General features: G+C 37.4%; 2 protein-coding genes across 3 annotated transcripts in view; one reads left to right on the top strand and one right to left on the bottom strand.

The window, feature by feature from the left end:
• SNAPC3 (small nuclear RNA activating complex, polypeptide 3, 50kDa) overlaps positions 1 to 981 on the top strand; it is a 46,120-nt gene extending 45,139 nt beyond the window's left edge. Inside the window, exon 12 of the transcript XR_001000483.1 lies at positions 559 to 981. The gene's annotated coding sequence lies outside the window, so the exon portion shown is untranslated. The remainder of the gene's footprint in view (positions 1 to 558) is intronic.
• The window catches only part of PSIP1 (PC4 and SFRS1 interacting protein 1), a 48,332-nt gene continuing 22,594 nt past the window's right edge, over positions 66 to 25,803 (bottom strand). The window contains exons 4-15 of one of the 2 annotated variants that reach the window (XM_011930382.1): positions 24,432 to 24,536; positions 23,155 to 23,217; positions 16,130 to 16,226; positions 15,030 to 15,105; positions 9,941 to 10,169; positions 8,588 to 8,706; positions 5,910 to 5,965; positions 5,214 to 5,284; positions 4,902 to 5,003; positions 4,578 to 4,791; positions 2,319 to 2,430; positions 66 to 629 (exon numbers count right to left, since the gene is read on the bottom strand). In XM_011930382.1, coding sequence (XP_011785772.1) covers positions 569 to 629; positions 2,319 to 2,430; positions 4,578 to 4,791; positions 4,902 to 5,003; positions 5,214 to 5,284; positions 5,910 to 5,965; positions 8,588 to 8,706; positions 9,941 to 10,169; positions 15,030 to 15,105; positions 16,130 to 16,226; positions 23,155 to 23,217; positions 24,432 to 24,536 — 1,305 coding nt within the window. In that variant the 3' untranslated portion in view covers positions 66 to 568. Of the gene's footprint in view, positions 630 to 2,318; positions 2,431 to 4,577; positions 4,792 to 4,901; positions 5,004 to 5,213; positions 5,285 to 5,909; positions 5,966 to 6,606; positions 7,204 to 8,587; positions 8,707 to 9,940; positions 10,170 to 15,029; positions 15,106 to 16,129; positions 16,227 to 23,154; positions 23,218 to 24,431; positions 24,537 to 25,803 lie in introns of those variants that run through there. The other variant, XM_011930383.1, reaches the window with a different exon arrangement.

Raw genomic sequence — 25,803 nt, 5'->3', positions numbered from 1 at the left:
GTAGATTTCTCAGTCAGTTCAGTGTCAGTTACTTAACTAGTTGTCATACCAAACAAACCATACAGACTTTAGATAAAAAGGGAGTGAGTACTGTATAGAAGTAACATTTTATCTACCATAAAAATGCTCAACTTCTACAAAACCCACAAACAGTGAAAAGACAGTCTGGTAAATCCAAGGTTTGTAAAAACTATGCACAAAACCCACGGTATTTGGGGAAAGGCAAGGTTTATACAAGTAGCAGTTTTAAAAATGTAACTTTGTTCTACTATCAATTACACATTAACATACACACACTAATTGAAAATATGCTACAACCATGTCTGGAAAAGCAGTTTAACATTTTCTAAATGGATTTTATCCCACATTTACTGTATAATGTAGCTGTTAATACTGCACAAGTATACTTAGCAATAATGTTTACTTTAAAACAAAGGGATCTTCTCCCCTGTAACAAATTTTCAACATCAAACCTATGCTTATAAAAATTTAAAATTTTCAGCAGTCTATTTCAAATGAAAGCCATTACAAACTTCTCAAGTGTTCTCTATATTCCAGATATGTCAACCTAGTTATCTAGTGTAGAATCCTTCAGAGATATTTCAGTCTCTCTCTCTTCACTGGATGGCCTGAAGAAAAGGGGAAAAGAAAGGTACAATAACTGGAATTAGAATTTTCTCCTAATGAAGAAAAAAAGACATTAAGTCTGCATTATATTTTTAAACTCATGAAAAGACTGATATCAAACCAAAAATAAACTTGACTTGTTATTAGAACAGTCATTTTTTTCTTCTTCAAAACTGTTACATCTTCTTCCCAAAGTAATATGCAGATGAAGCAAAATAACTCAGGAAAGTGTCACAGACCAAGCCTTTTCCATCATTTCTAGCTTAAAAGTGATTATTAAAGAACATGAGCATGTTTTGTATCTGTGATACCAACACATTTCAAAATCTTAACAAAAAGGTTGATATACACATAGACAACAAGATTTCCCTCAATTTCAGAATTAGAAGGGATGCTTCAGGCTGGGCGCAGTGGCTCAAGCCTGTAATCCCAGCACTTTGGGAGGCCGAGGCGGGCGGATCACGAGGTCAGGAGATCGAGACCATCCTGGCTAACACAGTGAAACCCCATCTCTACTAAAAAATACAAAAAGCTAGCCGGGCGAGGTGGCGGGCGCCTGTAGTCCCAGCTACTCAGGAGGCTGAGGCAGGAGAATCACTTGAACCCAGGAAGTGAAGGTTGCAGTGAGCAGAGATCACACCACTGCACTCCAGCCTGGGCGACAGAGCGAGACTCCGTCTCAAAAAAAAAATAAGAATTAGAAGGGATGCTTCAGGCTGGGCGCAGTGGCTCAAGCCTGTAATCCCAGCACTTTGGGAGGCCGAGGCGGGCGGATCACGAGGTCAGGAGATCGAGACCATCCTGGCTAACACAGTGAAACCCCATCTCTACTAAAAAATACAAAAAGCTAGCCGGGCGAGGTGGCGGGCGCCTGTAGTCCCAGCTACTCAGGAGGCTGAGGCAGGAGAATGGCGGGAACCCGGGAGGCAGAGCTTGCAGTGAGCCGAGATCCGGCCACTGCACTCCAGCCTGGGCGACAGAGCAAGACTCCGTCTCAAAAAAAAAATAAAAAATAAAAATAATAAATAAATAAAAAACAGCCTGTGATGGGCGGGTGTGTTGGCTCATACCTGTAATCCCAGCATTGTGGGAGGCCGAGGTGGGTGGATCACCTGAGGTCAGGAGTTTGAGGTCAGGCTGGCCAACATGGTGAAACCTCCTGTCTACTAAAAATACAAAAATTAGATGGGCGTAGTGGCAGGAGCCTGTAATCCCAGCTACTGGGGAGGCTGAGGCAGGAGAATCACTTGAACCCAGGAAGTGAAGGTTGCAGTGAGCAAGATCATGCCTTTGCACTCCAGCCTGGGCAACAAGAGAGAAACTCTGTCTCAAAAAAAGAAAAAAAAATAGCTTGTGATTTTCCATTTAACTGTTTACAATTATCCTCTAACAATTCAAGAAAGTGTGAATGCAAGTCATTACTAACAGTATCTCAGTAAAAGAAGTTCAGGAGCAAATATTTTCTTTTTAACTGGATTCCCATTGAGCTCCATTCCTTTGAATTCAGTGGCAAAGTCATTGTCAATAAAAGGTTTTTACTCTTCTGCCTTTTTGAATTGTAACTTGCTTACTGAATTCAGGAATTGGGTGATCAAAAGATAATTGCTTATACTAAAATAACCTTGGAACAGAACTGTGATTAAAAACTTGAATAATAAAACACACAAGACCCATTAAAACCTATTCCTCACTTTTTCTTTGTGTTGGCTTCATGGTTGTCTTTGCTCTCTTCATTGCTCTCCCCGTTATGTTGTGGTTGATTACCGTCTTGAGCATCAGATCCTCCATTTAGAGTCTTTGACCCTTGAGAAGGAATCCAATGGAAAAACTTTGTTAAAAACTTACAAAGTAATAACTGAAGGTGTCTACTAAAGTTCCAAAATCAAAATACAACATGGCCCTCGTGTTTCTACTACTTAGTTTCTTTTATTTGAAATTACATTTTAATACAGCCCTCTCTTGAATGTTAGAATTGGGTTTTGATGCTTTATCAAAAAGAGGGGAGTGGATCACCACCGGAGACTTTGGGTAGCTAAGGTACCATAAAATGCAGGTTAACTGTATCTATGGGTCCAGGAAGTGGATTATTAATCTGGTTATTCTGGTTGTTACTATTAGCAGGAAGACTACAGGGTGTTACAATTCTTAGCATATTGATTTATTCTACTACTAAGAAAAAGCAATGTGAATCAAATTTTAAAATTTATTATTTTAGAACAAAGTACTAAAGGAGTATTTCCTAATTGATATTTTTGTGCCTAATAAATAAAGGGGGTTTTCCTGTAAGTCATACTAATAATTCTCTAAGGGGACCCATTGTTATTCCCCAATAAAGCAACAACAACAACAAAAAAACCAACCGCTTTTGAAATGCCAGCTTCTACCTTAAGCAGCTGCCACTAGATGTTTAATAACAAGATTGGAGGAGCTGATAATGGTATTATGATTCTGTTTTAAGAGTATTTCATACATTCTGAAATGTTGATGAGTGAAATGATATGTCTGGGATTTGTCATAAAACAACTTTTAAGAGGGGCACAGAGAAAGGTTTTGGGCTACAAAAGCACAATGATCATAAACTGAACTACCAAACCTGGATGACAGGGATATGGGAAGTTATTTCTATTTGTGTATGTTATAAATTTTTACTAATACAAATGAAAATAACTACTGTTAGTAATACTAGCAGGATTTACTACTAAAAGTTAGTGAAAAAAGAAGCTAGGGTTGAGTGCTTTACATATATGCTACACATCTAAGTGCTTTATAAGACTTTCTCACCGGGCGCAGTGGTTCATGCCTATAATCCCAGCACTTTGGGAGGCCGGGGCGAGTGGATTACCCAAGGTCGGGAGTTCAAGACCAGCCTGACTAACATGGAGAAATCTGTAATTTCTCCATGTAAATTTGTAAAAATACAAAATTAGCTACGTGTGGTGGCGTATTTCTGTAGTCCCAGCTACTCTGGAGGTTGAGGCAGGAGAATCGCTTGAGCCCAGGAGGCAGAGGTTTTGGTGAGCCGAGATCACACCACTGCACTCCAACCTGGGCAACAAGAGTGAAACTCCATCTTTAAAAAAAAAAACCAAAAAGACTTTCTTATTTAATGTAGGTAAGGTACAGAATTGTTTTGGAAATATTTGAATATACATGAGTTTAACTTGCAGATGGGACCCAACTCTAAACATGAAATTAGTTTATGTTTTGTACACACCTATAAACATAGCCTAAAGGTAATTTCACACAATCTTAATTTTATATATGAAAGTTTGTGTACATTTAAAACCATTAGAAAGCAAAGGTATATCTTAGCGACCCATATGGACAATCTGTGGTTGCTTGGCATCACCGTCATTGTTGACGAAATTTGTATGCTACCAGTGAGATCATTGTCTTTAAACTTATTCACACGTAAGTACTTTATAGTAAAAAATATGACATGGCATTAATACAGTGAAAATACAGTCTGTTCAGGGTAACTCAGCAGCAGTATCAGAATACCTGTATTAGCCTGTCAGCAGCCTGTCAGCAGCAACAAGTAATGGCAGGTGTAGCCACCTATGCTGCTGTGTTTTAAAAGGCTACCGTATGCTATTTTACTTTTTAGGTGAGAAGAAAACATCAGAAGCAGTTGAGCAACCAGGAAGTGGGTCCTCTAGGGATGAGGAGGCATTGTGATGGATGGCTTTTTAAAAATTTATCCAGAGTCATCTGCCTCATGAACAATGGTTTCTGCCTTAGAAGTCTAATAGAAATTGACATGACTTTTTTGTTCTGAATGCACACTGCTCTAGTCCTTCAATAAGCCCATCACATTTTCACCATTTTGCCTATGTATACTTTTTTCTGTGGTATTAACACTGAAACTATGCATCAAAGCCATTTTTAAAAGCAGTCCTGGCAAATGGTTTAAAAACTGGCGTGAAATTGTTGGCTTTTTTATCACATACCTGTTTGTTCCTTTTCTAGCTTTTTGTTTGGCCCTTTCTTCCCTTGATCTTTGGTTTTATTCGCTTCCTCATGCTGTCTTTGTTCAGCAAGAGATTTATTCAGCACTTGTGTGATCACGGAATCTCCTTCACCAACCAAAAACATGTTCTTAAACTTGTTATACAACATTGTAGACTTTTCCATGATAACCTGACTAACTTTGAATCGTCGTATCTGAGAAAACAATATACATTCATCATAATTGTTTGCCTAATTGATTTAAATAATTTTTAAATGAAGTAATGACAAAATTAAAAGAATCTACATGACTTGAAATCACTTACTTTTTTCAGTGTAGTAATCATCTCTGTGTGTTTCTGAGCTTGTTGCATTGTGACCTGAAGTGAAGCAAGTTCATCCAAGGCCTCAATGCATCGGTTCACATCCTTCATGACAAAACAGTAATTTCATAGCTGTTAATTATCATAATACTTATAATCTGTTTCTAAAGATCACTTAAAAAAAATAAGGTAGTGTAAAATGACCAGTAATTTATCCCTTATCTTAAATTTACATACTCATAAGATCATGTGAGAAAATCAAAGATGAAGCTATAAAATGCAGTACTATAGTTTTAAATGAAGTTAAACACTTACAAGATTATCAATTTTGAGGGAATTTTTAATCTCAGCATGTATCCTTTGAAGTCGAGAATCCATTGATGTTTCTATAAATTAAAATATGTGAAAAACAGTGAACAGTTTTTCCAAAACCAGTATTTCTGTATATAGGCTAAGTATAATGAATTAGTGGACTCAAAAAAAAAAGTTCTCAGTAATCTTTACTAAGAAGCTCACAGATACACACAACAGCTTAAGTAAGAGTAAGTACTTATTGCCATTTTTAGCGTCTGGATGCGAAAAGCAACATGCAGCACATGTTTTTCGCATGGATGCGAAAAGCAACATGCAGCACAAAACCACCACCTGACTGCGTTTTTTCTACAATGAATAGTCTGCATATGATAACTCCTCTGCTCTCCAGTCCCTAAACACCTGCTTTTCCTTATGTTTAACCAAGGGATTTGTCTGAAATGGGAAAGCATCCAGCTTTCAGCAAGTGTACTAAAATTTGACACTGTCAAATAATTAATGAGCATTAAAGACAACTTAAGTTCACTTGATTATGCTTAAAATACAATGCAATTTATATAAAGCCCATTAGGGATTTGAAAAAGTATTTGTAGGATATGAGTATGAAATGATTCCAAAACCAATACACGAAAAGTTATGTCTATATGACTTCCTTTCCATGTATAATTTTAATGTATCTTAGAAAGTGAAATAACTAACCTCGCTTCTTCTCCACTTTCTTAACTTCTGGCTTCTTTCCTTCATCTTTATTCTGCCTATCAAATGTTAACACAAATATTTCAAAACATTGGAACTTTGTGACTGATTACTAAATGCCCACAATCCCTATGCAAAAACTAAAAATGTTTTCCTTAAAACAAGTAATAACCTAGACTGCAGAGGAATTGACTGTAGGAATTGAATGGTGCAGTTCCATAGTATAAATATAAGCAAAACTCAAATTAACATGCTAAATTAAATCATATCTAACTTTTCCGTGACATCATAGTGTGTTGCTAGAAGAACGATTTCAGGGTCACTGGACAAATAGGCCACAATGGGAAGATAATACCTATAAATATTTAATGGCTTCTACATCAATTCTTTTTAAAAGCCGCATGTTAAAATAGACCAATTTAATTGTGCATGTAACATGTAGATAAATGAGTTTTGAAGTTAGCTTTAAGGTTAAATAGATGTAAGATACCATTTTTTTTTTTCATTTTGGCCAATATATCAAACTTGAATGATGTCCAGTAACATTCACTAACATTTCACAAATTAAAAGGTACCATTTTATTGTCAATTATGAAAATCACCACTTAAAATCTTAATTTCTAGTATCTTAGCTTAGAGTTCAGGCCATATTATATGAACCAATTCAAATAGACAAGAACAAAAAATACCTAAAAATCCGTTTTTTTTTTTAAAAAAAACTTTATTTTAAAATTTTGGTTACAGTTTCATTTTTTTCTTAACAAGTCTACTACTGTTTAATCTCTCAGGATTAAAAAAACATTAAGATTCTAAAGAATTAAACAACAAAGGAATGTCAAGGGAAGGGCCCCATTCTCAGGGGATATAACTGCTATTCCAGTTTAATAACTAGCTTCAAAACAAAATGAATTTTTATATTTTCTAAATGAATAATGTACAACCACCATCTTCGTCTGAGCTTATTACTTTCAAACACAAAGCTTCATTTTAAGCTTGGTTAAAAAAAAAAAAAAAAAAAAAACAGGAATGATGGCCGACCTTAGTATGTAGTGTGTACCTTACATGAAATTTGTTAACAATCATAACACAGTAATGCCATTAATAATGAAGTCCTCAATTTAGAATCTGGAACATTCTTCCATCAATGGGGGGAAGGGGGAAATTCAGTCCAATGAGTCTGTCTCAAGATCTTCATCTCTTGTTTGCTCCACTTGTATTCTCTTTTCAGTAACTGGATTAATGCTTTGAGCCCAAAATGAGATATATTTTTTATTACTGTAGATTACATGTTGTTTGGCTGGGAATACAATACAATAAACTTTATTTTGCATAATGCATTTCACACAAGCTGCATCTGAAATGCTTTACAGAGCAAAACTGTCCAAGTACAAAGTTTTGTAATAACAGGAGAAGGAAAGAAAACACAAATATTAGAATTTGAGAAAGTTACATTGGAGGACATTCAAAAGAAACTGAAATACATAAAGTTAACTTTAAGATACTAAAGAAGGGTTGGGCTACATATACTAATAACAACTAATTTTATATCTTAATTTTGGGAGCACAATAAAGTCAAAAGCAACAAACAGTCCAACAGCTTTTCAGTGAAAAGACAGAATAGAAAATGATAGGTGACAAAGAATAACTTAAATATTTACAGAAGTGCTTAAAATCTAACAGATTAGAGGGAATAATATTTTTGAGCTTTAGATAAGTTATTTAAATTACTCCCTCAAGGAGCTAAAACTACTTGTATATCCTCCAAACTAAGAAAGCAGAGTAAAACACTGTACTTGTCAAGAAAGACTTTGGCTTACAGATATATTATATAAAGAAAAAGAGTACAAAATTATTCAAAAATCGTTTCACTGCTCATGATTAACTTTGTCTTATTGACCTAGAGCATGTTTTAAAAATCACCTCACTAAAACAACAAAAAAACAAAGTTTAGTCAGAATGTAAGACGCTTCACGAGGAAAGAAAAGCATGTCAGAGAAAGAACTCAGAAGTGACAGTCTAAAGGTAACTAGGAAAGCAAATGTAATAAAGACAGGAAGTCTGTTTATTAGCATTGCTATTACTTTTCCTTCTAGTAATAAAATTATATAATAAGGGGAAAGAAATTCCCCATGGCAAGTATGGTCTCTATCAAAATTTAAGAGAAAACAGCTTTGAATTTGATTTATATTGCACATATATAATAATGTACACCCTGTCAGCCTTTAGATTCACTTTTACTGGCTTCCTGGGTTTCCAAATGTGCTTTTGTTACTTTTGCTGGTCTTTAGGGTGAGGCCTGCTTGGTGGTGTGGTGAATAAGGGTATTTCCTGCATTCTTTCTCCACCAGTATATTATCAACCCTCTTTCTATATGTATTATATCATACAAACAAATTAGTAGAGGATGAGTACACTTCTTGCAAAGCCACTATCAAATCCTATCTGCACTTTGTTTAAATTCAAAAATAATTTACAGAGTGACTGCCTGAGTCAGTTTCATCCTCTCAGAAAAGAATGAAGCCTGAAATAAGATCATCATCATATACTGAAGATTTTTCTAACACATGGGAAAAGTCACTTCTTCAAAAGGCTTCATAAAGTCTGGAAAATGAAAGTCTATTATTTAAAAATTCCATGCTAGCCTTTAAAAAGAACCCAAAATTTAGAAAAAAAATACTTACTGCTCAGTTTCCATTTGTTCCTCTTGCTTGCGTTTTCGATCTGCTGCTTCTTTCTCATGTTGGCCTTTCAGCATATTCCTTCGGTGAGCAGTCTGAAAGTTCCTCCCACCTTTTCTCTTCTGTTTTGAGAATTAGGATGGTTTCAGTTAACTATAAAGTCAGTGACTAGTGCTTACAGAATTACAACCTTGTGAAAAGCAGCAGCTAGTTTTTAAAAAAGGGATGAATACTCAAATTAGCAACCTAAAAAGAGTCTTTGAATTACATACACCTATCTCTGCAGTTTAACTTTGATTAATGACTGTGAAATAATCATCTTGTTTTACGCCCGGCTATAGAAGTGATGTCCTTTGGATAAAATGTAGTATGTCTCTCTGTTTGCCTCTCTACAGAGTGAGTTCACTTGAGTACTGACAAGCACACTACATGACCTATCCAGTTTAAAATTTTTGGTTTCTAAAAGATTAAGAAATAAGCCAAAAATCAGATAAAAGCGAACAAAAGATTTGCATGACCTGGATCTGTAAATCTCTAAGGCTATACACAAAATTTTATTTTCTACACAAAAGGATACACAGCTTTAGGAAGATTCCCAACCACTATGGCGTCCAAATAAAGTTACATACCACTGATAAAATGTACAATAGGCCTGAAGAGTGTTAAGAATTTTGGGTAAATAACAAAAATCTCTATATAAATCCACCTCTTTTAACATTTGTCTTCACTGGGTACAGCCTATTTCATTTCATCTACCTTTTCTAGACAGATGGAGTTATTAGAAAGGTACTGTTTACTTAAGTAATTTCCAGATCATAATTGTAAAACAGTAAGATAAATTTAGAGAACAGACAATAAAGAGACATTTTAAATATGCTTTGTAACATGGCTAATTCAAGTCTATTCAAAAACGTGAACAAATTCAGTTTAACTGCCACTGATGTTTATAGACTTCCTCCAAAATATTAAAAGCTCCTTAACTAGGTAAAGATTAAGAAATACATAAACGGCCAGGTGTGGAGCCTGTAATCCAAGCACTTTGGGGGGCCAAGGTGGGAGGATCATCTGAGGTCAGGAGTTCGAGACCAGCCTGGCCAAGATGGCAAAACCTCATCTCCAGTAAAAATACAATAATTAGCCGGTAGTGGTGGCACATGCCTGTATTTCCAGCTACTCAGGAGGCTGAGGCTGGAGAATTACTTGAATCCAAGAGGCAGAGGTTACAGTGAGCCAAGATCACGCCACTGCACTTCAGCCTAAGCAACACAGCGAGACTCCATCTCAAAAAAAGAAAAGAAAAAAATTTACAAAAAAACTAAGAATAGAACAGCCATTTTATATATGTAGACTTTATACCTTTTCACCTTCTTGATCATCTCCTTCTTCTTCAGAATCGGAGGTTGATGTAACCCCTGTTTTAGCTACATTTTTCCTTTTGGATTCAACTTCTTTCTTCCCCTCTTTTTTGTCTGGCTCTTTTCTTGGCTTATCTTCCTCCTTCTGGCCCTCTTCATCCTTCTTAAGCTGCTTTTTAGGTTGTTTTTCCTCTTGCCCCTTTTTCTTACTTTTGTCCTCTTCAGTAATGCTATTTCAGAGAACATAACAATGTATATTTGTCATTCAACTATATTCTTCCAGTCAAGTGAACAGTATTTTAGGTATCAGTAAGCTATAATTTTTAATTTAAAGGCAAATCTAAAACAACCTAAAGTAAAACAGTGTCTTCACTATCCAATCATAAAAGGAATTCTGTCACAGAACATCCTTTTGGTATAAATTAGAAGATATAAGGTGGGCAGATCCCTGGCTCTTATCGAACTTAAATTCTACATATTTGTAAGAATAAATTATGTTTAAAAAGTAGACACACTGGGAGAAATGGAATTGCGGAAGTGAAATCAAATACGGTCATTTTAGAACTCATAGAAATATTCTTTGCAGGGTAAAAAGGTCGCAACTTAAGCATATAATGATAAATACATAGCCAATTAAGCATGTTTTCAGACAGTGCTGTGCTGACTAGCACCTAAGTATTCCCATCATCACTGAATTTCACAGAGACCACTAAAACAAGAGAAACTACCTAAACTGCTCAATAATCCTAATTACTGCTGCATATTTATGCAAGTTGATACTACAGAAACAGGCTCTAAGAGAATCAAATTATGCAAATACTAACCACCTAATTACTTTTATGATTGATACATATTCTTCCAAAACAATTCCTTTATAAATAAATACTTCACTTAAAGCTCGAATAAGGTGTTTAAAAACTGTAACGTTTTTACTGTCCAAAGAATTTCATTGAGATTTTCACAAATTATTCAGTTAAATCAATGAATTTGAGAGCTCAAAGAGACTTATCATTCAGTTCAACCTCTTCCATTTGACAGATGAGAAAATGATGATGCAAAAGGTCAAATAACAAGCCCAGTATCTGAATTCCAAATCCATTAACCTCTTTCCAGACAAGTGATTCCCTGACCACTTAAGAACTATTAAGTTGGCCGGGCGCAGTGGCTCAAGCCTGTAATCCCAGCACTTTGGGAGGCCGAGACGGGCGGATCATGAGGTCAGGAGATCGAGACCATCCTGGCTAACACGGTGAAACCCCGTCTCTACTAAAAAATACAAAAAACTAGCCGGGCGAGGTGGCGGGCGCCTGTTGTCCCAGCTACTCGGGAAGCTGAGGCAGGAGAATGGCGTGAACCCGGGAGGCGGAGCTTGCAGTGAGCTGAGATCCGGCCACTGCACTCTAGCCTGGGCGACAGAGCAAGACTCCGTCTCAATAAAAAAAAAAAAAAAAAAAATTAAGTTGAAAGAGAAGAAATTTACTTTCGCCCCTTTAGAAACTTTTTATTACATAATTATCATTGGGTATGCTTATTTTCTAATGGTCCTATGGGTTTCATCCTTTTAACTTTAGGCTCTCTGGGATTAAAACCATCCTTTTAATAAATGAAAATAAAAGCATGCAAGTGAAACTATTTGCTTTCTTCAGGATATCCACTGATGTAAATATTCTGATAATCAGTGTCCTAAAAATGGGACTAGAGTCCCATTTAAAAAGGCATTTCTGTGTCTCTTAAACAATACTGGCCAACTACTTTTCCCAAAATGTTACACCTGTATGGAAGGAAATAGCTATGAAAAATAGAAATACCATTTGACCCAGCAAATCTGCTTCTAACAATGTATCCTAACCAACATATTTGCATTATGTACAAAAGAATAGATGACAATGTTTTTAAAATCGTGTATCAATACATAGATCTTAAGAATTATAAAACATATACAGTGGGATACCATACAGCACGTCTTTAAAAAGTGACTTTAAGGATTTATTTTAAAAATTTATCCTAAGGTCATAAAAAAGATCATTTCAAGGTGTGAAATAATCTTTGTGCCAAAACAAATAATTTGCATAAACATGACTATCACTGCTTGCTACCAATGAGTCTTTTCCCAGTGGTTCTTCCATAAAATACAGACTTGTGAGAATTTCCCTTTTTAGTAGTTCAAGAGATATTAGCAAAGTTGTATTTGTAAATTTCTTAATATTTTAATATATGTTAATATAAGCAAAGACTAATGTAAACACAACCCCAAATACTTCAGTAGGCTTTAACAAACATTTCTGAGGATTGTGAGTTGGTTTTTAGCTCTTCTGGGCTCTATTTTACTGTCGTGTCACATCAGTACCCATGGCAAAGAAAGAGACGCTAAGAGATACGTGGTGTTCTAATGGTGAAGAGCAGAAGTTTAAAAAGAGCTTATACAGTTTAGTTCTGCACTCCATTGAGTATGTGCCCAGATACACAACCAAGAGTAGTTACAACTCACACTCAGCCTACGTACAGCATGAATAAGAAATAAATGTTGTAAAGGCTACTGCTGTTTTAGGGTTGTCCATTGCCTCAGGAAAAAGCTCACTAATAGAGAAACGGACACCAGGACCAAAAACCTAAAACATGTAGTGACTTGCTTTGGGGCTGGGAGACTGCAAACCCTAATACGTTATTATACAATGGGTAAAACCATTGGACAGTAGCACAAATAAGAAAATATATTCAATGAACCTGTGGCTTTGGATGAAGAAGTTTCAAAGTGGAATACTGGCAGTGTGAAATGACCATCAAGATAAATCTGATAGTGTTCAAGAAAGAGATATGTTCAAAAAAGATTAGCCTGTTTTCAAGTAAGGATGTAGGACTTTTGAACAGGGTGATAGCCTGAGTCAAAGACCCAATAAAGGGTATAGCTGCAGCTGCAATCCTTAAGAATTAAAACTGGACTTCCTTAATCCTTCACATGGACAAACGATTCCTGAGGGATGGTTTCTCAGAAAAACTTACAAACTCAAAGTATCTATTATTAAATATATAAAGATGAGCATGTCTGAGAAAAAGCCTTACGAATAATTGCATAGGAAGCTGACCAGAATTAAACACACATACAAAAGTATTATATTACCAAAAGTGACACCAGACTGCATCAAGAGAAAGTGAGATAAGGATAAGTTCCTAAAAAGGAACACCGGGCCCTCAGACTATATAGTCTGAAAGTAGGCTGAGAAAGCTGCTCAGCTGATAAGCAGGGCGGTATTTTCCAATGACCTTTTCAGATGCAACAAAGGATGATACTGAAAAAGTAGAGAAGTTCCAGAGGAATCAGTCAAAAGCCATGAATACAAACGGAGTGGGAAGCATACTCCCAGGGAAAACTGGGACCTCATCAGGGAACACTAATTATATCCAAAATAGAGGGATCTCACAATATTTTCCCAGCAGAATTTCAGATTTCCAAGGGAATAATGACTGCACACTCACCTGTTAAGTACCCAATTTCTTAATTCCACTACAATAAAGTATACTGTATTTTTTCTGCCACTATTTTTAAAAATTGACAGGTAAAAATTCTATGTGTTTATGGTGTGCAACACAATGTTCTGATGTATGTATACATTGTGGAATGGCTAAATCAAGCTATTTAATGTACTACCTACCTCACATACGTATTTTTATTTTGTGATGAGAACCCTTAAAGTCCACTCTGTCAGTAATTTTCAAGTATACAATATATTGTTATGTGCCACTATTTTTCAAAGTCAATACAGACCGGCAGTAAAACTCTTTAAATACATTTTGGTTGAAACATACCAATTCTATAATAGTGTTCTACAATTAGAATTTTCTATAATCAGTTCATTCAAAACAATGTAAATCTATGCTTAATAGACATACCCCACTTAAGCCTTTCAAATCTTTAAACACAATAGCCATAAAAAAGTTTTTCTCCTCCTTTGTCTAAATATACTGTATTCCTTCTGGCAAAGATGCCCCAGAAAAGCCAAAGTAAAAAGGATCCAAGTAGAAAAGGCAGCAAAGGAAAAATGCAAAAAAAAAAAACAAAAAACACTCGTATTTCCTGGATAACTGAATAATTATTCTGAAATGCTTTAAAAATTAAATTTACATACAAAAATTATTTTAGCCCATTTTTAAATAAAGCACCTATTCTGGAGGAGATTAAAAAAAAGATCTGGGCCGGGCGCGGTGGCTCAAGCCTGTAATCCCAGCACTTTGGGAGGCCGAGACGGGTGGATCACGAGGTCAGGAGATCGAGACCATCCTGGCTAACACAGTGAAACCCCGTCTCTACTAAAAAATACAAAAAAAAACAAAAAACTAGCCGAGCACGGTGGCGGGCGCTTGTAGTCCCAGCTACGCGGGAGGCTGAGGCAGGAGAATGGTGTAAACCCAGGAGACAGAGCTTGCAGTGAGCCAAGATCCGGCCACTGCACTCCAGCCTGGGCAACAGAGCGAGACTCGTCTCAAAAAAAAAAAGATCTGTAGGCTAGCCACAGTGGCTCACGCCTATAATCCCAGCACTTTGGGAGGATGAGGTGGGAGAATCGTCTGAGCCCAGGAGTTTGAGACCAGTCTCACGAAAAAAAATTAGCCAGGTGTGGTGGCACACGCCTGTGGTCCCAGCTACTTGGGAGGCTAAAGTGGGAAGATCCCTTGAGCTCAGGAGTTTGAGGTTACAGTGTGTGACTGCACCACTGCACTCCAGCCTGGGTGACAGAGTGAAACCCTATCTTAAAAAAAAAAAAATTTTTTTTGATATTGCTTCAAATATATTATGTCTAAAATTCCTGAAACATACCATCTTGCCCAATTTCTCTATTATATATTTTACCTTGTGTTATCTAAGTATCTATATAAATTGATATACCCAAAAGTCTTAATTAATGAAATGATAAACAGCCATTCCTTACCAATTTTTACTTTACAAAATTTTTCCAGTTTTTCCTGTAATTTTAAGAAATATCAAAATAACAAACATCCTGTAAGAGAAAACTGATAACGCAGAGATATGTGCTTGTTTAAAGTCAAATGTCTCATTTATTGTATAACTAATTATACATTAAAAATAAACTCACATGTCACTCTCTGAAGGACAGGGTTGTTTTACCATTTTGGGTCTGCCTCTTGGTTTTGGAATCTTGACTTCTGTAGCTAATATACACATGGAGGAAAAATCAGTAACTACTAGTTTCTAGTTAAGATACAAATCTGATATAAATATTAGAAATGATACATACTATATAAGAATATGAGTAGCTTATTAGATACAATTATTGCTAAATTTAAAAAACACCTCCCCACCATGGTTCAAATGAGCAACAACAAAAAATGTATAAAGAGGTAAACTGAGTAATCCTCAATTTGTCCTTATTATGACTGAGAGGGCTTAAAACATTTTTCTCTATCATTTTGACAGTAATGTCACAAAATTCAACTTTAGAATAGGAAGCAGCACATTTATATTTAATATTCGTATACATATTATATATAATATTACTTATGCAGTTACATATCTTTGGAAGTTCATATCAGAATTCACTGAGTTTCCTAGCACTATTTTATCCACTACAATATTAAACTCCAAAATATTATGTAAATAAAAATTTTTTTTCTTTTCTTGGTATTACTCATCTTACCCCCCATTTTCAGTAAGAATCCTAGTAAAAAGTAGAAAAAAATTCAATTTTGGTTTTGTTTTACTTTGTATTAGGAAGATCTTTCCAAAATACTTCCAATTTGCCAAATTAAGAAAATACTTTTACAGAGCTGCATACTGGAAAAATCAAAATCCCTATCAACAGAGAACGCAAAAATTTAAAATATTAATGGCTTTAATCAAATGCTATTTCTCACTCTCTGATTATAACTCCATTTTGAAATCTTATGACTCTTAAGTGAAAGGAAAATAAACCCATTATTCATGATAATTTTAACCTCACCATAGCCTCTCTGACCACTATTTAGGGAAAACATAACAGAGATAAAGCAAAGTTTATTTCAAATTTAAATACTTTGAAACAGAGCACAAATCATGTTTATCTCCTTTGAAATCTGTATATTACACACAATCAATTGCCTATTTGCTTCATTCCAAAATATTTGAGGCAACAACACTTTAAATGGACTGGAATATTAATCACAAGCCAAACAGATATTTACACATCAGTAGTCCTACCTGCAGGTCGTCCTCTTTTAGGACTCACTTTTAGATTAACAGATGCTGTTGCTGTTGTCACTACTCCGGCCTCCTCAGTTTCTACTTGTTTTTCTGCCTGAATTACAAAAATTTAATTAACTTATTTAGCAAATAGTAGGCACTCAAAGTTTAATTCCATGGCAAAAATATGCCAGTCTACGGTAACGTAAATTCAAGTACAGATATAACCGCTATATGATCTTTGTTATTTTTCAACAATCAGAGTAACATCTTCAAACTTAGTTTATAACTCTAGTGAACAATTCTTAAAAATTAACTTCTTAGAAATGAAGTCATTTGTAAAAATAAAGCTAATATTCTTGATGCAATATGGAGAACAAAGTATGTGATTACACTGCAACTAACACACTGCTTTTTCTAATTCTTCGTTCATATAGACATGTTTTATTTCTAAACTGAGACTGTGACCTACCAGTTCTCCTCTAGGAGTTATTTCCCATAAGAAGGGATTTACTACAGCATAGAGTAAGGAATCCCCTGACCATTTGCAAACTCTAATGCCCTTTGATAATTGCTGGTATGACTCTCCTGGAGAGAATGGCCTCAAAAGAGAATCAGTATTATTGATTTAAGCATTAGCATGGAACAAAGGTTAATAAACACAAATTAGAAACGAAATGTAAACATGAGGCAGCAGTTGGTACTGATGGTAACTGCAAGAGGAGGAAAGAGAGAGACCACAGGAGATGGGCTCCTTTCCCCTCTCCCCCAACTCTTTAGAATTCAGCATTAACTGTATCACTGAAGATATAAGCAGGCCGGGCGCGGTGGCTTAAGCCTGTAATCCCAGCACTTTGGGAGGCCGAGACGGGCGGATCACAAGGTCAGGAGATCGAGACCATCCTGGCTAATACGGTGAAACCCCGTCTCTACTAAAAAAATACAAAAAACTAGCCGGGCGAGGTGGCGGGCGCCTGTAGTCCCAGCTACTCGGGAGGCTGAGGCAGGAGAATGGCGTAAACCCGGGAGACGGAGCTTGCAGTGAGCTGAGATCTGGCCACTGCACTCCAGCCGGGGTGACAGAGCGAGACTCCGCCTCAAAAAAAAAAAAGATATAAGCAAGGCACTCAAAAACAATGCATAATCCAATCTCATTGATTAAAAAAATTAAAAATTGCCTTTTCATCAATGATTTGATTTGTAAACATAATGCCCAGTGTTGGTAAGCAGGCAGAGGAAGCATTCATACATTGACTATCAATGATCAATAAGCTGGTGCCAATAAATACTTTATGATAAAGAGCATAATTATAAATGAGTATTGGCAATATAGAATGTGCTAATCTCTATATAGGGCTGGACACAGTGGCTCACACCTGTAATCCCACCATTGGGATCACTTGTGGTTAGGAGTTCGAGACCAGCCTGGCCAACATGATGAAACCCCTTCTCTACTAAAAATACAAAAAATTAATTAGCCAGCCTTGTGGTGCACACCTGTAATCCCAGCTACATGGGAGACTGAGGCAGGAGAATTGCTGGAACTCAGGTGGCAGAGGTTGCAGTGAACCGAGATTCATGCCACTGCATTCCAGCCTGGGTGACAGAGCAAGACTGTCTCAAAAAACAGAAACAAAAAAAAACCTTTATATGGCAATTCCACTTCTACGAATGTATCCATTTCTTTATTACGTTTTTAAACATTTCTTTTAATAACTGAAACATAATGAAGCATATTAAAAGTATTATTAAAACTCATCTAAGGTAACCCTTGAGTTGTTCTCAGAGAACACTGAAAATTCCTCCCTGAGTATTATTAGCTCAGGTTTATTTCTAGAGTTTTAAGAACTTACAAAGTTGACCTGCCCCAATCCTGATTCAATAGCTCTGAGTCAGGGAACCAGGATTCTGTGTTTTTAAAAAGCTCCCCAGGTAACAAAGCTTAATAACTCAAGACTGAGAGCTCTTTTCCTACTGAGAAAAGGGCATAATTTGGCTAAAATTATAACTGATCAATTCTTTGGTGCAAAGAAGACACTCTTCACTTAACTTTCTGCTTTTGGAAATAAATCGAGACACTGAATAAGAATTATAGGTAGGGTTGGGCGCAGTGGCTCATGCCTGTAATCCCACTCAGCACTTTGGGAGGCTGGGGAGAGCAGATCACTTGAGGTCAGGAGTTCAAGACCAGCCTGACCAACAAGGTGAAACCCCATCTCTACTAAAAATGCAAAAATAAGTCAGGCGCCTGTAATCCCAGCTACTCAAGAGGCTAAGGCAAGAGAATCACTTGAACCCAGGAGGTGGAGATTACAGTGAGCTGAGATCCTGCTACCACACTCCAGCCTGGGCAACAGAGCAAGACTCCATCTCAGAAAAAAATAAAAAAGTTAAAAAAAAAAAAAAAGAATTACAGGTAGAAGAGATGGTTTCTAAGGAGGTACCAATAAGCGTAACAAGTTCATCAATAATAATTAAAGATATATTAACACTAAGAGATCAGCCCTACCATGCATGTGTGTTCACCCAAAATCATGCAAGTCAGAACCATTCCTCATGAAAATAAAATCAGAAATATTTTATCTAAAGAAAGGACCAATGAAGTTATATGAAATACACATATTTAAAGTTCTTTCCACTCTTAGGATATGCTTAAATATTTAAACATCTTAAATGCAAATATTTTACACTACTGACTACAGATTTATTTCTTCCATATTTTACTTGCTCTGAGACCTCTAACCCTTTAATTTATTTTCTCTTCATTTTTAACCCCACTTTCTAGCTCTAACAGCTTCCTTGATCTTAACTAAAAACACGCCACCTCACACGCACACAAAAACCTCATGGGATTACCATTCAAACGCATTCATAAGTCCTCCACATCCTTGTCTTGCTATATCTGTCCCACAAATCCTCAAGAAAGAGGTTACTATACAATTCTGCCTTCTCTGTTCTATTATTCCCAGCTGCTGAGGCCTGCTGGAAAAACAAAAATGTACAAATATGCATTCATTTTATGCAATCTCAGCTGAGATCTCAAAGTCACTTTACCCTCTCTGATGAGGTCTCCTTCTCCCATCAACAGCTGCATAAACACTCAATCCATTCTTCCTGTCTTATACCACATCCAAAGCCTTGCTTTGATGTGGGTAGGGCAGAAGGGAGTAAGGGCCATAGAAAGGAATTCCCTTAATTTCCTAGTGTCCCAAGAAATTTTCAGAGCCTCTTTCATCCCCCTCCTTCAGTGTTAAAGAGACTGTAACATCCATCTCTTCCTTGTTAAGTCAATTCCTTCAAATGTCCCCTCCATTCTCTCATCCAACACATATTTATGTAAAATAATTTATACTGACTCTACATCTTCGATCTTTCCAAATTTGGCAAAGAAAAAGTCTTAGGGCATCTACTGTCTTTTGTCATTTTAACACTTTCCCTTAGCCATGAAAACCCCTATTAAGTTGCCACATTCTCCTTTCCTTCAAAGATTTCAAAAGCACAGTGTAACTTTACCATTAAACATTTATTCTCTAACCCCTTAATCTAGTTTCTGTCCTTACCATTCAACTAAATGGAGTTCACCTGAAAGTATCCTAGAGGAGCCTATTTGGCAAGTATCTTACTGGGACCCTCTCTAAATCAGGACATTACTGACCACTTCTTCATTCTGGAACGTTCTCCCTTCCCTTGTTTAGCTTGATATCCTCTTAGATTTTCTCTTGACAGTTCATTCTCAGCCATAATTTCACAAAGCAACCTTCCCCCCTCTCCATTATATTCCTTCAGGATTCTGGTTTCTGCATCCTCTCAATAAACAATTCTCCTTTGACCTCATCTATTACCCTGTCTTCATGCCAGAGACTGCATCTGTAACTTACACCTTCTCTCTTTTTGGTGCCAGAACAATATATATACAAAATATGTATCTCTTCACTCCAATTCCCACAGGTGCTTCACCTTCCCCTTACTCATGCCTGTGATTCCAAACCAACATCCTCTGCACTCCCAGTAACTAGTTATTCAAGTAAAGACCTTGGAGCCACCTTAGATTCTGCCCCCCCCCCCGCCTTTACCACCCACTTCTCATCAACCATCAACTTAACCTCTTTATTAAGTACTGTTAAATCCCATCTCTCGTCTACACCACTTAAAAAATCTGCTATAAGATCCTTGTCCTTCCAGTCTCATGCCAACTCCTTAGAAAGGCCTTTTGTAGCCTCGTCGGTTGCCAACTCACTAACTCCCCATTTAGACCCTCTTATTTTAAATATTTATTTTTTGTCTCAAAGTTCAATGGAAACAAAGACCTTGTCTTTATTGACTACTCAAATCCATGCCAAGGCCAGTAAAGTTAGTACTAAAATTCTGAATGAATTTTACAGTGAACTGGTTTCAATGCCCCAAGCCAATCCCCATCATTCACACTGCTTTAAAAAAATGATGCATTCTTTGGGAGGCCAACGCAGGCGGATCACGAGGTCAGGAGTTCAAGACCAGCCTGGCCAACATAGTGAAACCCCATCTCTACTAAATATACAAAAAATTAGCTGGGTATGGTGGTGGGCGCCTGTAATCCCGGCACTTTGGGAGACAAGAGGTGAGCGGATCACTTGAGGCCAGGAGTTTGAGACCAGCCTGGCCACCATGGTGAAACCCCATCTCTACTAAAAATACAAAAATTAGCCAGGCATGGTGGTGCACGTCTGTAATCCCAGCTATTCAGGAGGCTGAGGCAGGAGAATTGCTTGAACCCAGGAGGTAGAGGTTGCAGTGAGCTGAGATCATGCCACTGCACTCCAGTCTGGGTGACAGAATGAGACTCTATATCCAAAAAAAAAAAATCAAATTTATATTAAAAAAAAAAAAAATGAGGCATCACATTGGGCACAGAGGCTCATGTCTGTAATCCCAGTGCTTTGGGAGGATTACTGGAGGCTGGGAGTTTGAGATAAGCCTAGGCAACATAGCAAAACCCTATGTCTATAAAAAAAAAAAAAAAAATTTGGCCAGGCCCGGTGGCTCACACCCATAATCCCAGTGCTTCAGAAGGCTGAGATGGGCGGATCACCTGAGGTCAGGAGTTCAAGACAAGCCTGGCCAACATGGTGAAACCCTGTCTCTATTAAAAACACAAAAATTAGCCGGGCGCGGTGGCTCATGCCAGCACTTTGGGAGGCCAAGGTGGGTGGATCACTTGAGGCCAGGAGTTCAAGACCAGCCTGGCCAACATAGTAAAACCCCATTTCTACTAAAAATACAAAAAAATTAGGCAGGCGTGGTGGTGTGCACCCGTAATCCCAGCTAATCGGGAGGCTGAGGAAGGAGAATCACATGAACCTGGGAGGCGAAGGTTGCAGTGAGCCGAGATGGTGCCACTGCACTTCAGCTAGTTCAACGGTGTGAGAATCCATCTCAAAACAAAACAAAACAAATCACCACAAAAACACAAAAATTAGCCAGGCATGGTGGTGTGTGCCTGTAATCCCAGTTTGGGAGGCCCAGGCAGGAAAACTGTTTGAACTTTGGAGGTGGAGGGTTGCAGTGAGCCAAGATCGCTCCACTTCACTCCAGCCTGGACAACAAAGTGAGATCCGTCTCAGGGAAAAAAAAAAAAAAAAGGCCGGGTGTGGTGGCACACTTCTGTAGTCCCCACTATTAGGGAGGTAAGATGGGAAAATCCCTTCAGCCCAAAAGTTTGAGGCTGCAGTGAGGTGTGATTGCACCAGTGCACTACTCTAGCCTATGTGACAGAGCAAGACCCTATCTCTTAAAAAAATTTTTTTTAAAGGAGGTATCTAAAATTTGAAATAATTCAATCATTTCCCATCACTTCTGTAAGTTTCAAGGTCTTTAGGACAACATCAGGTTTTTTTGGTACCTATTCCCTCAAACTTTATGGTGTGTTAATACTGAAATACAATACTCAAGATGCTTGAAACAGAATTTCTGCTATGTGTCTGTATATGCTATTCAAATTGCTTCATGTGTCCTTCCCTGCTCCTTCATCTGCCTGACAAAATTCTGCCTATATTTTAAAATCCTGTTATCAGGCTGGGCGTGGTGGCTCAAGCCTGTAATCCCAGCACTTTGGGAGGCCGAGACGGGCGGATCACGAGGTCAGGAGATCGAGACCATCCTGGTTAACACGGTGAAACCCCGTCTCTACTAAAAAATACAAAAAAACTAGCCCGGCGAGGTGGCGGGCGCCTGTAGTTCCAGCTACTAGGGAGGCTAAGGCAGGAGAATGGTGTAAACCCAGGAGGCGGAGCTTGCAGTGAGCTGAGATCTGGCCACTGCACTCCAGCCTGGGCGACAGAGCCAGACTCCGTCCCAAAAAAAGAAAAAAAATCCTGTTATCACATCACCTCCAACCCATAATACACAGCAAATAAGCTACTATAATTATTTATTTTCACAGTTTACCTCCTCACGAGATAATGAACTATTGGTTTTCTTTGTATCTTTGGTATATAATAATAATTCAAGACATAAATAGGTCAGAAAAGGGTGTGAACAAAACTTCGTATATGGAAGGAAAATTTCATATTAATTAAAAGCCTACTATGTACCTAATCTTGCACTGTCACTCACACTCATTTCTCACAACAATGTTGTGAAGTAACAATAACAAAAACATAATGGACAACACTTACATAGCACTTACTAGTGTCTAGGTACCAGGATTTAGCATAAACATTTTACATATGTTAAATCATTTCATCCTCCACAACCTTCGAGTATGTATTTCTAGCCATTTTAGAGAAACTGAAGCAGAGTCATTAAAATGAATGAAAACTGGTGCATTTCATTTCCTTTACTACTCAAGTTATTTTAAAGGTGCTACATCACTAAGAAAGAAACACAGATAGTTTTGCCAAGTAAAACATAACCCATAAAAAATTAAAGGGTTTAGAATAAAAGCTGAAATTTAAAGTTTCATTATATCTACTCTCCCTCAACCCAACTGAAGTAAAAATTCTTTTCAGATCCCTGTGGTTGATCTTTTCAGATCTTTTCAGATCACAGAAAGTCAGTGAAATTACCTTTCTCTTTCTCCCTCTTCTGGCAGCTTTTGGAGTAGTTATATCAACTGCTTTAGTCACATCCTAAAAAAGAAAAAAGAAAACTGAATACTGAATAAATCATTCCAGGAATGAAAGAAATCTTCTTAAACTAAAAGTCACAAGCACGTTTAACTAAAAGCACTGAGGAAATTTGTTTTGCTCTGCAGAGTTCTGAAATTATAAACATTATTTCTCAACATTATAAAGTGAGAAAAATGCATTTCCACTGTCAGATCAAATATAAAAGTCATGCTTGCTAGTACACCAGGAAGTTTGTCTATTTACATTTATAAAACTACTTTTTCTACACTAGGATTCTGAATTTTAGGATTGTGAATTTTAAAGGGTGGCTAGGACTTTGAAGATCATCTAACAACCACTCCATGAGGCCTAGAAGGGCTAAATTAGTAATCTTTACACACAGATCATATACAGGACATACACAGGACATCAATCTAGGTTTTAAAAAATTTAGTCTAATGCTCTTTCCAGTACATTCATCCCACAATACTTCCCTTTAAAAAATATCCTTAACAGCTGGGTGCGGTGGCTCAAGCCTGTAATCCCAGCACTTTGGGAGGCCGAGACGGGCGGATCACAAGGTCAGGAGATCGAGACCATCCTGGCTAATATGGTGCAACCCCGTCTCTACTAAAAAATACAAAAAAACTAGCCGGGGGAGGTGGCGGGCGCCTGTAGTCCCAGCTACTCGGGAGGCTGAGGCAGGAGAATGGCGTAAACCCGGAAGGCGGAGCTTGCAGTGAGATGAGATCCGGCCACTGCACTCTAGCCTGGGCAACAGAGCGAGACTCCGTCTCAAAAAAAAAAAAATTCCATAACACTTCCACACCCAATAGTTGTACTTCATGTTTTACGCATAAAAATCACTTCAAAATGATGAATTGATGGGTGCTGACGAGTTGATGGGTGCAGCACACCAACATGGCACAAGTATACATATGTAACAAACCTGCACGTTATGCACATGTACCCTAGAACTTAAAGTACAATAATAAAAAAATAAAAAAAAATAAAAAAAAATCACTTCAAATAATAGCATGTATGCATCTTAAAGATGCACAAATTGTTTAGCAATACTGTATTTAATACTTACACAAGGAAATAAGCCTTAAATATTTTCTAATTCACTTTTCAAGTACTTTAAAAATTACTTACTAATAATCATGGCCAACTTATTTCATTATTTGTTCCTTGAAACAAAATGGGTTTAAAATGTCAGGAGAAATAGAACATACCTCATTGCTGGTTTTTTCTTCATGGTCAGTATCTTCCTTTGAAACACTAGTTTCCTTTTCTTCAACTTCAACATCAGATGATGCATTTGATTGTTTAGTTGCTGCCTGTGAGCAATCAACTCTATTAATTTTGCAAAATAAGTTTTTACCCCAATAATATACGCAATTCTTTATTTTTATTTTTTTAGAGACAGGGTCTCACTCTATCACCCAGGCTGGAGGCAGTGGTGCAATTGTGGTTCACTGAAGCCTCAATTCCTGGGCTCAAGGCATCCTCCCTCCTCAGCCTGAGCCCAGGAGGTCGAGGCTGTTGTGAATCATGATCACACCACTGTACCCCAGCCTCTGCAACGCAGTCTCAAAAAATTAAAAAATTCCAAGACTATATGCTGACAAGGCATGGCAATTTGGAAGATAAAAAAGACCATAAAGGTGCAATCACAGGACAAATGATCCAAGAGAAATTACAAAACGTAGTCAGGCATTGTGGCTCATATCTGTAATCCCGGTACTTTGGGAGGCTGAGGCAGGTGGATTGCTTGAGGTCAGGAGTTCAAGACCAGCCTGGCCAATATGGTGAAACCCCATCTCTACAAAAAATACAAAAATTAGCCAGGCATGGTGGCATGCGCCTGTAATCCCAGCTACTCAGGAAGTTGAGGCACAAGTATAGCTGAAATCCAGGAGGCAGAAGTTGCAGCAAGCCAAGATCAAGATTGCACCACTGCACTCCAACCTGGGTGACAGAGCAAGACTCTGTCTCCAAAAAAAAATAAAAAAGAAAAGAAAATTACATGACATTAAGTTTCAGAAAACAATCAATTCCGTCTCTTAGTCAGATGTCTTCCCATTACATAGTCAAGGCAATAATGATGAGAAACCATGTAGCCATTCAACAAATACTTAGTGATTAGCTATTCTTCTCACAGGTGTACATGCTGGGCACACAGGACATTAACCTTTGTTCACAGAGGCAACATAACTCTGTAGCAGGTACAGACATACAGAAACAATTATGATATGGTTTGATGAATCCATTAACAAGTAAGTACTTGGAGGTAATGAAGTCACTTATGATCATTTAATGTGGCCTTGGAGCTTCAATGAAAGATTTCTATGTTACAGATAGAACAGTATCTAAAAAGTTCTCTAAGAAAAAGCATGGCACATGTAAAGACATAAAATTTACAGGTTTAAGAGTAAAAAGCGGGCCGGGCGCAGTGGCTCAAGCCTGTAATCCCAGCACTTTGGGAGGCCGAGACAGGCGGATCCGATCGAGACCATCCTGGCTAACACAGTGAAACCCCATCTCTACTAAAAAACACAAAAAACTAGCCGGGCGAGGTGGCAGGTGCCTGTAGTCCCAGCTACT

The sequence above is a fragment of the Colobus angolensis genome, unplaced genomic scaffold (assembly GCF_000951035.1).
Source record: "Colobus angolensis palliatus isolate OR3802 unplaced genomic scaffold, Cang.pa_1.0 Scaffold86, whole genome shotgun sequence".
Taxonomy (NCBI): Eukaryota; Metazoa; Chordata; class Mammalia; order Primates; family Cercopithecidae; genus Colobus; species Colobus angolensis.
Note: the sequence above shows the minus strand (reverse complement) of the source record. Positions and strands in the feature narration are given on the sequence as shown.